Here is a 13684-nt window from a genome sequence, read left to right on the forward strand (position 1 = left end):
GTAATGAGAACATTGAACTAATTTGATAACTAACGTTTTGGCTTATGTAGGGTAGTAAAATATTTTTGTTTAATTATAATTAAAGCACAAGAGAAACTTACGCTTGAACGCCTATTTTTACATAAGTTTTCAAAATGCCGCTGTGCAATTCATATTGTATGTAATCTTTTTTGTTGCTTCAATACAGCCATTTCTTCTTTGTTGATAGGTTCTAGAAAGTTTTAAGATCATGGATTACAGTCTGCTACTGGGAATCCACATACTGAACAGTAACCTGAAGGAAAGAGAGGGAGAAAGTTCCCAGAATGCATCAGACACAAAACGTCCTGGGGGGCAGAAAGTTCTCTATTCCACAGCCATGGAGTCTATACAGGGCTCTGGGAAGTCTGGGGACTTGGTCACCACAGAGACAACAAACACGTAAGTGCCATAACCTGCTCTTAAGGTTATTATTAAGACTTTCATTTTCTCACATTCTGTTTATTCAGTCTGTGCCACTTGGTATGAGGAAGCAAAACATTCAAGAATATGCTGCATTTCAGGAATTGAAAGATTAAGCTTTTTTTTTTTTTTTTTTTTTTTTCCCCAAAAGCTGGACCATGAGGATTTGCTGCAGAGAAGGAAATTGAAACATTGATTAGTAGATTGATCATCTTTAAATACATGATAGCAAATTTGGTTAGTTCAGAGTGACTTAGGTATGCACATTTATTTGCAAAAGAGATGTTATGAGACAACTATTACTGGAGTCCCAGGTATAATCTAATTTTAACTGACAGCAGCCTGATAAGCCATAAGCAAAAACTATTTATTAACATTGAAATGGATATTCCTGCAGTGGTTATTTTAATCTGAAAATAGAATACTCAATACATAGAAACGTATCATCAACCAGGGAAGTGCAGCCATACCATGTACAATATTTCCTGAGATAAGAACTGCTGCTCTTATTTTTCTGTCTATCAAAAACTACGGTAGAAATTTAAGTATATAGATGATATTCTATTGTTTCCTTTGAAATACATTCAGTGTTAGTGAGCTCATTATGTTCACTGTTATCATTTTATATAATCAGTCCATCATAATGAGAGTTTAATTTCAAATTAAAGATTTACTCTTCTCCTGGTTCTCAAGGGAGCTGTCTATGTAAATACAACTGATATAGAAACACACGCTTAAACTTACAGCAAACAAATGGGAGAATTAGGATATATAGCATTTATAGAGAGTTTCCAGATGTTCAGAGTCTAGAATATAAATTGAATTTCAAAGCTGAATTTCACTCAGTTTTTACAACATTACTTACCTTCACACAGAATGTGGTGAATGCTCTCGTATGGTGGCAGAGGTGTTGCACTGGGCATTTTGGGGGGGTGTTGGGTTTTGGTTTTGTTTTGGTTTTGTTTTTTAACTAAAAGCCAAAGCTGATATAGGTCATCTAAGAAAGTCTCCTTCATTATCATGTATGGAAACCCACCCACATCTTTTGAGCTAATGTAGTGCTGCCCAGATCCTGAGCAGTGTAGTACCATTGCTGAAAGCCTCCTGCCCACTGCAGCAGTTGAGTCCTCCCTTGACCCCTTACATTGTGTCCTTTCCAGTAATGACATAACTGGTAGTGTGGCAAACCTCACTGAGGTGGATGAAAATGAGCCTAGGTCATACAAAAAAGACCCCTAGGTCAATCTTGTGCTGTGGTTCATTATAAGGCCGTACACGCATGAGGACAACAATAGATACCCAGCAGCAAGACCTGCTGCTTGTACTGGGTTGAATTTACAGTCATAGCTTCCAGGAAAAGCTGACAGAATACAGTTTTGTAAACCACTTAACAGTTCTGAATATCGGACCAGTTAACTGAGCTGGAGTTTATGGTAATGGAGTTTTACAGTGATTTAAACTCCACTTATATGGTTTCCTTTGTGCCTAGAATAATAAAAAAACCTCACTCCCTGTCCCTCCTCCCGCCCCACCCCCCAAAAAAAAACCCAAAACAAAACCAAAAAACAAACCCAGGTTGAGTAGATGTGTCGGGGGCAAGGGACTACTGTGCTTTAGTGGCAGAATGGGGAATATACTCTCAACTGCATCCTTGTCAGCTGTTTCAGGTGTATACTACTTGTTTCTCAAACTGTAAAAAAGATTTGGAGGTGTTGCATCTTCAATCTCTTTTTCTTCTGGTTTTGTAGTGGGTCTGTTAATGTCAACAGAAGCTGACAAACTGAAAATTTGGTTTCAATTTCTGGTTCTAAAAACAATGGACCCTTTTTTCTAGGTGGTGGAGTAGGAAGAGAGTGTCTTAGGATGAGCACCTTGTTCTTTAAGGTCATGGCTGAGTAAATACTCTGAACCAAGTTCAGATCTAGGTGGTCAGGCTTCTCAGCTTGATATTGTTACTTTTTCTGCCTCTATCTGTAAAAAATTTTTGAAAAGCACATTTTTAATTTTTAGTGAAAAATATACAAAACAACCTTTTTAGACTTGGAGTAATGTGCAGGCTCTCTACAGTTTTGATACATGGGATCAGTAAAGTGACAAAATTCTCTTTTAGCGAGGCAAAATTATTTCTTTTCCTTAGTAATAAACTGATGTTTACTTTTTTCCAATTATCAGAGTCCAGATCATCTAACAATTTCCAATACTATCTAAAAGTTGTCATAATATACTCTTTGTTTATAATGGATATTTACCAATGGATCCCAGATACTTTAGGTTTGCCATTTAAAATCAGTTGTATGCTAAGTGACCCACATTTGACTGATTTTGCACTGTGGCATCTAGCTTTAATGTTGTGTGTATTTCCTTGGGTTTGCAAGTTCACCTGCCCACTGATGATCAGAAATATCTTAAAAGATAATCTGTGTTTTTGTTGTTTCTCTCAGAATGGGAGGTATTCCAGCTAAAAGCCATAAAGGAGAAAAGCTGCTTCTATTTATGGGTATTATTGATATTCTCCAGTCTTATAGGTAAGTTGAATTTAAAATTTTTATTGAATAAGCTATACTGAAATTACTTAGAATGTGGAAATTTTATAATGTAGTTCTGATTTTGTTTTTATATGCTTAGGTTAATGAAGAAACTGGAACATTCTTGGAAAGCTCTTGTTTATGATGGGGTAAGTAGATTTTATTATGTTTTTTTAACAGCTGATAGTTTAGCTAATGGAACTTTGGCTTATGTTGACCAGGAAAGAGCTAGCTCTGGTATATTTGTAGTCTACCATCACCATGTGGTTTGGGCTGTTGCTGAAATCTTTTAGGCCCATTTCCCAATTCATGCTTTGAATTTTATTTGTAAATCTTTCAAAAAGCAAGTGTCCTTACAACTTACACAAGACAATGGCCACGTAGCAGGACATTGAATCTGTAACTGAAAAAATGTACATAATGTGAAAAAAAAGCATTTCAAACACTAGGAAGATTTTGCAGAATATGTCTGTATAGTTCATAACTCATAATTTCATAAATGAAATAGTTAAAGTTGTTGAGGAATTAACCTTTAAAAAGGAAAAACTTGTTAGGACTCACTTGTTTTGAGTATGTCTGTAATGAATGATATGTTGTACCTGAGGTGTCTAGCTTCTTTCTTGACAATTCACTTGTGATTTACCTATGGAAAATTTGACTGAGACCTTTTTTAATCTTGTAGGACACTGTTTCAGTTCACCGACCAAGTTTTTATGCAGACAGATTTTTAAAGTTTATGAGTACAAGAGTTTTCAAGAAAGTTCAAGGTAAGAAAGTTGTTGCTTTTACTCTTTTAGGTATTTTTTATAATCATGACTTTATATCACTCCTGTCTTGGCAATGAAGGAAGCCGTTCTTCAACATCATGTAGCACTTACATTGCTAGAAGTTGAGTTTCTTCACTGGAGCTAACGGGATTGTACTGTAATAGTAAAATCAAAGAGAATTATTTGCTATGTTTTCTTTGTCACAGAAAAGGCCTCTGAAGGTAAAACAAGTTCCTTTATATTAGCATTGATATAAAGATAAATTTCATGATCTAATGTGTCCAGTCCTGCATCTGTTACGCTTAGGAATACCCCCTTTGACTTTAATTTTCTTCATTTGCAAAAGTAAGAACTGTTTACATACCACCTCAGCATGTTTGAAAAGATAGGCATTCTTCCTTTTGATATGGATTTCTTCTGTGCTTTATCAAGAAAAAAATCAAAAGTTGGATATTAATAAAGTCTTTTGTCTTTGTCACTGACACCTGTTTCTAGTTTCTCCTCCATTTCTCCTTAATCTTTTAATTAATTCTCTACAGTGAATACATATCACTATTAGCTACTTACAGAGTGTGGTGTGCTGACCTTGGCTGGACACCAGATGCCCACGAAGCTGCTCTACCACTTTCCCTCTTCAACTGGACAGGGGGAGAGAAAAATATAACAAAAGGCTCGTGGGTCGAGATAAGGACATGGAGATCACTCATCAATTACCAATCACAGGCAAAACAGACTTGACTTGGGGAAATTAATTTATTGCCAATCAAATCAGTGTAGGATAATGAAAAGTAAACCCAAATCTTAGAGCACATTCCTCTCACCCTTCACTTTTTTCTGGGCTCAGCTTCACTCCCAAATTCTCTACCTCCTTCCCCTAAAGCAGTGCAGGGGGGTGGGGAATGGGGGTTGTGGTCAGTTCATCACACCTTGTCTCTGCTGCTCATTCCTCCTCACACTCTTTTCAGGTTCCAGCATGGGGTCCCCTCCACAGGAGACAGTCCTCGACAAACTCCTCCAATGCGAGTCCTTCCCACAGGCTGCAGTTCTTCACAAACTGCTCCAGTGTGGGTCCCTTCAACAGGGTGCAGTCTTTCAGGCACAGACTGCTCCAGCGTGGGTCCCCCACGGGGTCATAAGTGCTGCCAGCAAACCTGCTGCAGCGTGGGCCCCTCTCTCCACGGGGCCACAGGTCCTTCCAGGAGCCTACTCCAGGGTGGGCTTCCCATGGGATCACAGCCTCCTTTGGGCATCCACCTGCTCAGACGTGGGGTCTTCCCAGGCTGCAGGTGGATCTCTGCTCCACTATTACCCTCCGTGGCTGCAGGGGCACAGCTGCCTCACCATGGTCTTCATCATGGGCTGCAGGGGAATCTTTGCTCGGGTGCCTGCAGCATCTCCTCACTCTCCTTCTGCACTGACCTTGGTGTCTGCAGAGTTGTGTCTCTCACATGGTCTCACTCCTTTCTTCTGCAATTGCCATTGTGCTGGGGTTTTTTCCCCTTCTTAAATAAGTTATCCCAGAGGCACTACCACTGTCACTGATGGGCTCAGCCTTGGCCAGCGGTGGGTCCATCTTGGAGCCAGCTGGAACTGGCACTATTGGACATGGGGGAAGCTTCTAGCGTCTTCTCACAGAAGCCACCCCTGTAGCCCCACTGCTACCAAAACTTCGCCACATAAACCCAATACCCAGGAAAGAAAAAAAGCCAAGAGAAATCCACCATCACTAAAGAGGGGCGTCGTTACCAAGAGTTGTCCAAAGGCTTATGTCTTACAGCAACAACTTAACTATTGATTGTCACTTCTACCAAATAAAATAATTTTTTTTAATAAGTTAAAGTAGACCCTGAAACTGTAGATCCTCTTAAGGCATTCGGGATGGAGGGTGAATTGATCCTACATAGTGAGTTCTTCCTGTATGTTGTAGTTTAACCCCAGTGGGCAGCTGAGCCCCACACAGACAGTCACTTACCCCCGCAGTGGTATAGGGGAGAGAACTGGAAGGGTAAAAGTGAGAAAACACATTGTTACTTGGCTGCTCATGTGCTGGGATAAATGGGCCAGTAGCCTGGATTTAGAGGGTAGAGAAGCCAGGCAGAGAGGATCCCTTGGCTAAGGAAAGCGGGCATTGATTGTAGGCTGCTGTCATTAGGTCTAAAAGAACAAGATAGAAGAGGCAAGACTGGTAACTAAGAGCAACAACTGATACCAGAGCAACTGGTAACTCAGTAGTGAAATACTTTGTGTACTTACTAAATACTAAGAAAAAGAAAGGCTAGACTGATGAAAGGAGAAAGCTGCAAGTAGCTGAACTAAAAAAAAAAAAAAAAAGAGATATTTTAAATAGAGTGAAGGAGTCTTTAGAAGGAAAAGAAAGAATTTGAATTAACCCTAATTAGTGATTCCCTACATGCATGATATGTTGTGACACCTATTCTGGACAATAAGACTTTTGGAGAGTCTTATAAATATTAATGAATTGATGGATAATTTCTTTATGAGTTGGTCAGGCTCCTGAAAGGAAGTTCAGTCTGAAGCATCACAGGTACAGAGAAGAATGGTGATGACCGATGAGATGCATTCAGTGTGTGTGTTCAGTGAGGAAGGCTGTAGGGAAGACCTGATGAATATATCAACAAGGCAAAGATAAGTGCTTGGAGTTCACTGTGGCTGAGGTTGCTCTTTGGGGAAAAGCTGTTCTGGTTATCTGAGCAATGAGGTTTTTTTCAAGAATTATGGCACATGGTATAAAACCTTATTATAAGACATACAGATCAGCTGATTTAAATAGTATGCATCCATACTAACTTACTCCTTTACTGAGAAATTATTTCTTAAAATCTGTGGATGTGTTGAAATTGCAATTTTTTTTTTTCAGGAAGAGAAGGGAGAAGGGTTTCTGCTTAGCCTCTAAGCAATAATGTTTTGTGAGTTTTGTGGCTTTTTATAAAGCAGAGTTCTTGACAAATAAATAAAAATTGACAGGCTAAAACTATGTAGTTTATAGAGGAACTTATACTCTAAAATGGATCCTAGATAACAGTTTGATAGTCCTACTTGTGGAACTGTATTTGGTTTGGAGTTGAATGTCAAAATGTGGAACGGACATTTGTCTCAAATACTATGGAAAGGGTATTGAGCATATGGCATTGTATCAAACTGATAGAAGCTGTTTTGTAAATACTTTTCTGACTAGCGTTATGCTGGTCTCTTGACATTGTCCTTAGTTATCTGGAGTGAGGAACAAGTCTGTGGATAGAGGTAGAACAAAATACAAATGAAGGATACAAATAAATGAGATTTAAATGATACAAGAATGACTACAAATACTAGCACAGGTTAACAAGATGTTAAACATTAAATCCTTCAGAAAAGGATTATTAATATCAAAATAAAAGAATCTGATCTAATATGACAAAATATGAAACAAAATTGAGCTGAAATGAGGAAGGAGCCTCCTGAGACTCAGATCTCTTAAGCTCTAGAATAATTTTGCCAGAAAACAGGTGAGAGCTGTGTTGTCTGAGATAATACTCAAATACTACTCTGCACTGAGAAAGAGTAAGGAGTGGGTAACGATACTTCTGTCTGTTGGACAAAATAAATGTCTCATGCAGCCGTATATGTTTCTTGAACATTTGAATCTTTTTCAATTTCTTTCTAATTCTGACTGGTAGATTTGTGTCAGCACAAGACACAGACCATTCTGTATTTGAAAACTACAATGTACAGTTAAGGACACAATGCCTAATTTTCTCTCTAATCTTGTCTGTCTCATTTTTCCAAGCTATTAACCTATCTTAACATCCCACTCTTATTGATTTGCTCTGCATACAAGGCTATTAATCTACTTTTATATGGATCAGTGGTTCAAATGAGTTATCATTCTTTTGTAAAATAAAGAATTCAGAGTGTTCCTGCCTTCAGGAACATTATTCCTAAACTTTGAGTTAGACCTTTCAATTTAAACTCTTAAGCCTTGTTCTGAATGTGTGCTTTTTCCCCTCGTGCACAGAACAAGCCTCCATAAATACGAATAAAAACATAATAAGCAGATTCAGCCTTGGGCAGAGGCTAGCTCAGCACCTATCTACTGCATTGTTTTTTAACAGTGTCTTGGAGCTGTGGATCTGATTCTCTTCTTTAGTCTTCAGCCACGTGGCTTTAATGCTTTTAATTTGAACTTTGTAGTAAAGCACAATATGAACTATTGCAGTGCATCTGAAGTAAACTTGCATCCACTGCATGGAGGTCAGCAGCTGGCAACTGAAAAACACTAAATGTAACTGGCTGACATCCTTCTGGAGAAGAACTACAAATGGGGTTCATGAAAAAAACAAATGTTTCAGATCCTAGAGTTTCACCCAAAATGCCATTCTAAGTAATCAGGCCCTGGTAAGAATTATAAAGGAGATGCTTATACCTGAGTGTACAAGCCCTCAGTATTTTGAAGTGTTTATTTTACCCAAAGAAGATGTTTGACATGTCACTGAAGTGAAAAAATCTGCAGAGGCACATACATCATTATATAGCAGTAGTGCACAGCTCAAGGAAATGATCATAACCTCTCAGAATACTCCAAATGTCTTCTCAGTTTTCCTGTCTTCTGTTTTTTTCTGTATAATTCTGTCTCTGATTACATAGGTTGATACTCCATGGGAAATTTTTAACTTACTGATGTCAGAGTTGGTTAACTGACTTTTTGTCTTGTGAGCAGTAAGAAACCCCAGAAAAAGACAGAAATACTTCACTCATAGATTAAATAATAATGCTTTTGGCTCTAGTTTTACTATAATATTTGACAAGTGGTTTGTATCTGGGTGTGTTCTTCATCTGTATTCAGAATGTCTAGCTTTATAGGTGGCTTGCTTTTCTATACGCTGTTAAAGATGTTCAGGGAGATAATGATGATGTCATTCAATGCCTATGTTCATTTGGTAATGCAGCTTTAAAGTCTTCTCCTTCAAAGAAACAGTGCAATTCCATCACAGCCCTAAAGGCACAATCACAAGAAATAGTGTGTGCAGTTAGCCAGGAGTGGAAGGATGAAAAGTGTGGCATCCTTGCTGAAGGACAAAGCTACGCCAGCCTTGATGAAGAAGGTAATCAAATCAACAGCCTAACAGAGTTTTTAAAGCATTTTGCTATAAGCCTGGAAGCCCTATAACTAGAAAGCTTCCAATCTGGCTGATCTTTCAAAACTTCAGAGTCAGGTTATTCTCGTGGAGACCATAGTTAGTCATATTTGGCACATGAAGTGTTCTGAAGCTTGGTTCATTGTCCCCAGAGTCTTTTTGAAGAGATATAGGTTTTTCACCTTTCAGAGCTCGTCTGCAGCCAGGCTCAAAGGAGAACTAGCCACCTAATCCCATCTGAAAACTGGGCTCTGGTAAGTGAGACCAGTCCCAGAACTTAGAAGAATTCATCAGATATTCATACCACTGTTTAATATTTGACTTTGGGGTTGCTCTGTATTCTGCTGAATGTACTGGCTAGCAGCTGAAATTCACCCTGTAATGCAAAAGAGTTTGGGTATAGGCACATGAATATTACAGTCTTATCAGTTCAAATATATTAAGAAGCTTCAGGAAGCTTGAGAGCACTGTGTGACTCCATACATTTGCATCAAGATTCTTGGATTGTATTTGAAATTAAATTTGTTAATGTCTGTCTTTATTTTCGTGTATGCAGTACTAGGTTCACGCCACCGGCCAGATCTAGTGCCAAGCACTCCATCTCTGTTTGAAGCAGCTTCCTTAGCAACCACAATTTCTTCTTCTTCCTGGAACGTAGATCAGCATTATCAATGTGATCAACCAACGCTCGTTTCTAGCAGGTAAAGGCTGTATACGTGATAGAGGATTCCCCCACCATTTTGCTAAGCCTGACAATGTGTCCAATGGAAGGGGGCTCTGCGAAAGTAAAAGCAGAAGAGGCAAGTGCCTCTGTAGCTCAGCCTTATGCCACTCCAGTGAAGGAGGAATGCTGTAAACCCATAGGATTTTTTATACATTTTTTTGTTAGTATATGTATTATGACTGGGGTCACAAAATGGAAAGCAAAAATGTTATAGTATATTTTGAATTGTTTGTCATGTTTCAAAACTAAATGGGGCATGAAGAATTTGCTTAGGCCTTAGTCTGTGCCATAAACCAAACTACATTAGGATCCAGGTAGGGAATACTTGGCTGTAGCCTAAAACAGCTGCAGAAAGCTGTGATGTGCTAGGAAGAGACCTACTTTCAAGTTGATCTTTACTCTGAATGTACAGTGTTGAATAGTCTGCTGTAAGTTCTTTTGAAATTACCATTTTCTGAAGTGAATTTCTATGAAACTTCACCCATGGGTGTGATTAGAGCCTGTCTAATTTTAACCCAGGAAGGATAAAACCAAGAAAGTCACAAGAAAAGCTATGCAGATGCTTATGAGCTAGTGTGATTTGAGTTGTGTTTGAAGGTACTTTATCCATGACTGTCCAATATCATGCTTATGCCAGTAAGTTTTGCTGGGAGATGTGTGTGTGCCTGTACTCTACCAGGCACACCTGAAGTGTACTGTGTTGTTTGGTCTTGCCTGCTTGCTAATCTCTTTACCGTGCATCGTGCTGCAGAATAGCCATTTCTTTATCTGGTTTTGTCAAGAAGAGTAACAGTGGTGAACTCAAGTATCCTTACTTGAAAATGCATGTTGTCCAAAAATAAAGTAATTTTAAAAGCAATATTGAGGCAATAGGATTTTACCTCCTATTAAAACTACATTTTCATAAGAAGTAAAATGACTTGCAGAATTACTTGATCAAAGTAACTAATTTCCCCAAGATGATTCTAGGCACTTGCAGTTTTTTACCCACTTCTGCTTTCTTCATCAGTGCAGAGAGGTCCTTCCTTCTCCATGGCACTAAATAATATATCCAGCTGAAGTTTTATTTACATTTTTATGGTACATTGGAGGAATTTCAGTCCTCCCATAAGAAAATATGTCAGAGAAGTAAAACACCAAAAAAACCATGCTACAATGATGCATTGAGCTGTAGATGTCTTAGATTTTGCTCGCTGGAGTTCTGCTTTTGAGTATTGCAAAATGTTGTGATTCAGGACTCATCACTTTGCCATTTGTCTCTGATAAACAGAAAGCCTGCAGCAATCTTTGAAACAAAGCCTGAATGAATGATTTGTTTACAAATGTGAGCCTGCTTTCAGTCTTTAAAGATGTAATTGGCTATGACATTCTGCTTCAAGTTATTTGATAGAATTACAGTTTGGCATCTTCTTCATCAGGCTTTTTCCTCCTCCTTCAGAATGGCCTGGCACAAAGTAGGCATCACACAGACTTCCTTGTAACCAGTCAGAAATCTCTGGTTGAGGGTAATGAAGGGAAATAATCCTGTGTGCATAGTAGTAATACGGTATCCGTACAGCTCTTCGACTCCTGTTAATGCTAAGGAGCAGTATCTGCTCATACCAGTGAGAAGACAGATGCTGTTATTTGCCTTATTAAAAAGAGAGTAGTCATACTTTCAGATACCTTGAAGCATATGCTGTATTTTTAACTTTGTTTTGTTGGAATTACCCTCAGTTTCTGTCAACCATGAATGTAATTGTTCTCTAAGGAGAGGGAAATTGCATTTTATATGAGAAAGGAGCTCAGCACCGTCTCTCCTTGAGAGTGCCCAGCACTCATGGCAGGAAGCAAGGAACTGCTGCCAATGTGGTTAAACAGACAGAGGTGACTTGCTGAGCTAGAGCTGGCTCCTGAGACCATATTATGTGAGAAGGGTTTATGTTGACCTGGCTTGTTAAAGATTAGAACCAGCATAATGAATTGGTAGATAAAATGCAAAGCAGCATTTGGGGACTTGTGATTAAAGCAAAAGAGAAAAACTGAGCAGCAGTCATAAACATACACCTTATTAGGAGTATTTTTCCAGATTGCTAGCTGGTTATTTTTCACCAAGTTATTCCTCAGTCCTTGAAAGGTAAGAGGAAACTCAAGGTGTTACACAGGCAGTATGAAGAAGAACTGGTAAAAGTAGCAAATGAAGAGTAGTGGGGAGGCCAAAATAGCTGTATTTGTCAGCACAAAAGGAACTTGATCTAAAAGAGGGAAGTGAAAAAATGAACAAACATGACATATGTTACTCAGCAAATGTAGGCTTTCTTGTTTGTCAGAAGACAGCTGGTTTGTGTTCTATGAAGCTGTTTCTCAGTCAAGTAGTTCTGTCATAAGCAATGTCAAGTATTTATTTAGCAAGAGAACAGAATTGACAATATTAAAATTCTGTTAAAATTATTAAAATTTTCAAAGATTTTTCCACCCCTCCTCAAGTAGGTTTATATTTGGTGCAGAGATATTTTAGTACACAAAAGATCTGTTTTCCACTACAATACATGTTAAATTCTGAGTCAAAATACACTTCTTTGAAAGGGTTTATTTGCTTTATCTTAGGACATGTAATACTATATCAATATTATATCAGGGATTATTTTTATAGCAGACGTGATGGCAGATTTTTTCTCCCTCTGAGTAAAGTTTTCCTAGTAAGTACTGATTAATTAAATTAAAGATGACAAATCTGAATGTCCTGAGCAGTATAACTGTTGTCTCAGTTGACATTGCTTTTACAATTGCAAAGACCTGAAGGAGGTTAATGCCTTTACAGATGCTTCTGGATATGTTTTAAACAGGAGTTTCAAGATACAACAAAGTCTCTTTCCAATTTATCTTTCAGGAGGGCTCATGGTTTCCTGTCGCAAACCCAAACAAAATCTCATTATGCATAAAGGGCTGATTCACCTCTCTGTCTTTAGAGCAATGCCAAGATACTGCAGGTTCTATAAGGAGGATTGCTAATTTTTTCTGATATGCTTAAACCTAAGAAAGTAATCTACATGAAATCTAATTCGTTTCTCTTTATGTACTCTGTACTTCCTTTCTGTAAGACGTGTTTGTAGTATGGACTACTGCATTCTGTTTTCTCTTTCTGCTTTTCTTTATATTTTTCAATTGTTTGTTTGCCTTACCTTTGCATTGCTGTTTTTTGGTGCAGACCACTTCAAATTCTGGAAGGCTTTGAGAGGTTGTGGGTTTTTTTCTCTTACACAGTCAAAACTTCCTGAAACATCCAGACTTTGAACTGAAACGTCTCATGACTTCACATTCTATCAAACAACCTTTTCAAAGACAGCTTAGAAAATAAAAGTAAAATCTTCTGCTGTTTTTTTCAGTGGAAGGGATTTGTAGCTATTAGTTTTCCTATTGTAAGGAATATTTAATCGCACCTTTTGCCAGTCTTGTTCTCTATGTAAACAAACTTGTGTGTGTGTTGCAACCCAGTTCATAAAACCACCCTGGTTGGATGAGTGGGGTTCACGGAGGTTCTATATATATTCCCTTGGGGCAAATTAAAGTGAGATGACACCAAAGAATTGAATACTGGCTTACAACTTTAATACATACAATTGTTTAGGGAAAAGGGAAAATGTAGGGGGTATAACAAAATCAAGGGAAAAGGAAAATTACTTGGTAAAGACAATCCATGATTATTTTGCCATTCACTAATAATACTAAATCTTGTAGCAATGGGGTAAGAATAGTATAGCTACCAATATTACTAGGGTTAGTAATAAGCACCACTAAAATAAGCAATCTATATGAAACCTACTAAACAAGCCCCCAAAAGGAGCTGGCATTAAACTTAAAAAATGTTACCATATGTGCCAGAGGGAAAACAGAGACAGGGGAGAGAGAGAGAGAGAAGGAGGGGTGCAGGAAATAGAAAAAGGGGAGAGAAAAAGGGTGAGGGAAGAGAAAAGGAAAGGAAGGAAAAGAATAAGAGTGGAGAAAGAGAAAAGGAGGGGCAAGGTAAGGGGGGAGAAGAGAGAAAGAGAGGAAAGTTATCACCACTCCTTGGATACCTGGATGAGCGTTGAGGGGGGGGGGGGTGGTTGGTTA

The 13684-nt window shown here is 38.3% G+C and overlaps 1 protein-coding gene across 1 annotated transcript in view; it reads left to right on the plus strand.

Moving 5' to 3' along the window:
• Nucleotides 1-208: 208 nt before the first annotated feature.
• LOC104468959 (phosphatidylinositol 4-phosphate 5-kinase type-1 beta-like) overlaps nt 209-13684 on the plus strand; it is a gene marked incomplete at its 5' end in the record, with an annotated part of 37406 nt that continues 23930 nt past the window's right edge. Inside the window, 6 exons of the mRNA XM_010083261.1 lie at nt 209-420; nt 2883-2966; nt 3067-3115; nt 3649-3733; nt 8680-8835; nt 9425-9569. Coding sequence (XP_010081563.1) covers nt 209-420; nt 2883-2966; nt 3067-3115; nt 3649-3733; nt 8680-8835; nt 9425-9569 — 731 coding nt within the window. The remainder of the gene's footprint in view (nt 421-2882; nt 2967-3066; nt 3116-3648; nt 3734-8679; nt 8836-9424; nt 9570-13684) is intronic.

The sequence above is a fragment of the Pterocles gutturalis genome, unplaced genomic scaffold (genome assembly GCF_000699245.1).
Source record: "Pterocles gutturalis isolate BGI_N339 unplaced genomic scaffold, ASM69924v1 scaffold27945, whole genome shotgun sequence".
Classification (NCBI taxonomy): Eukaryota; Metazoa; Chordata; class Aves; order Pterocliformes; family Pteroclidae; genus Pterocles; species Pterocles gutturalis.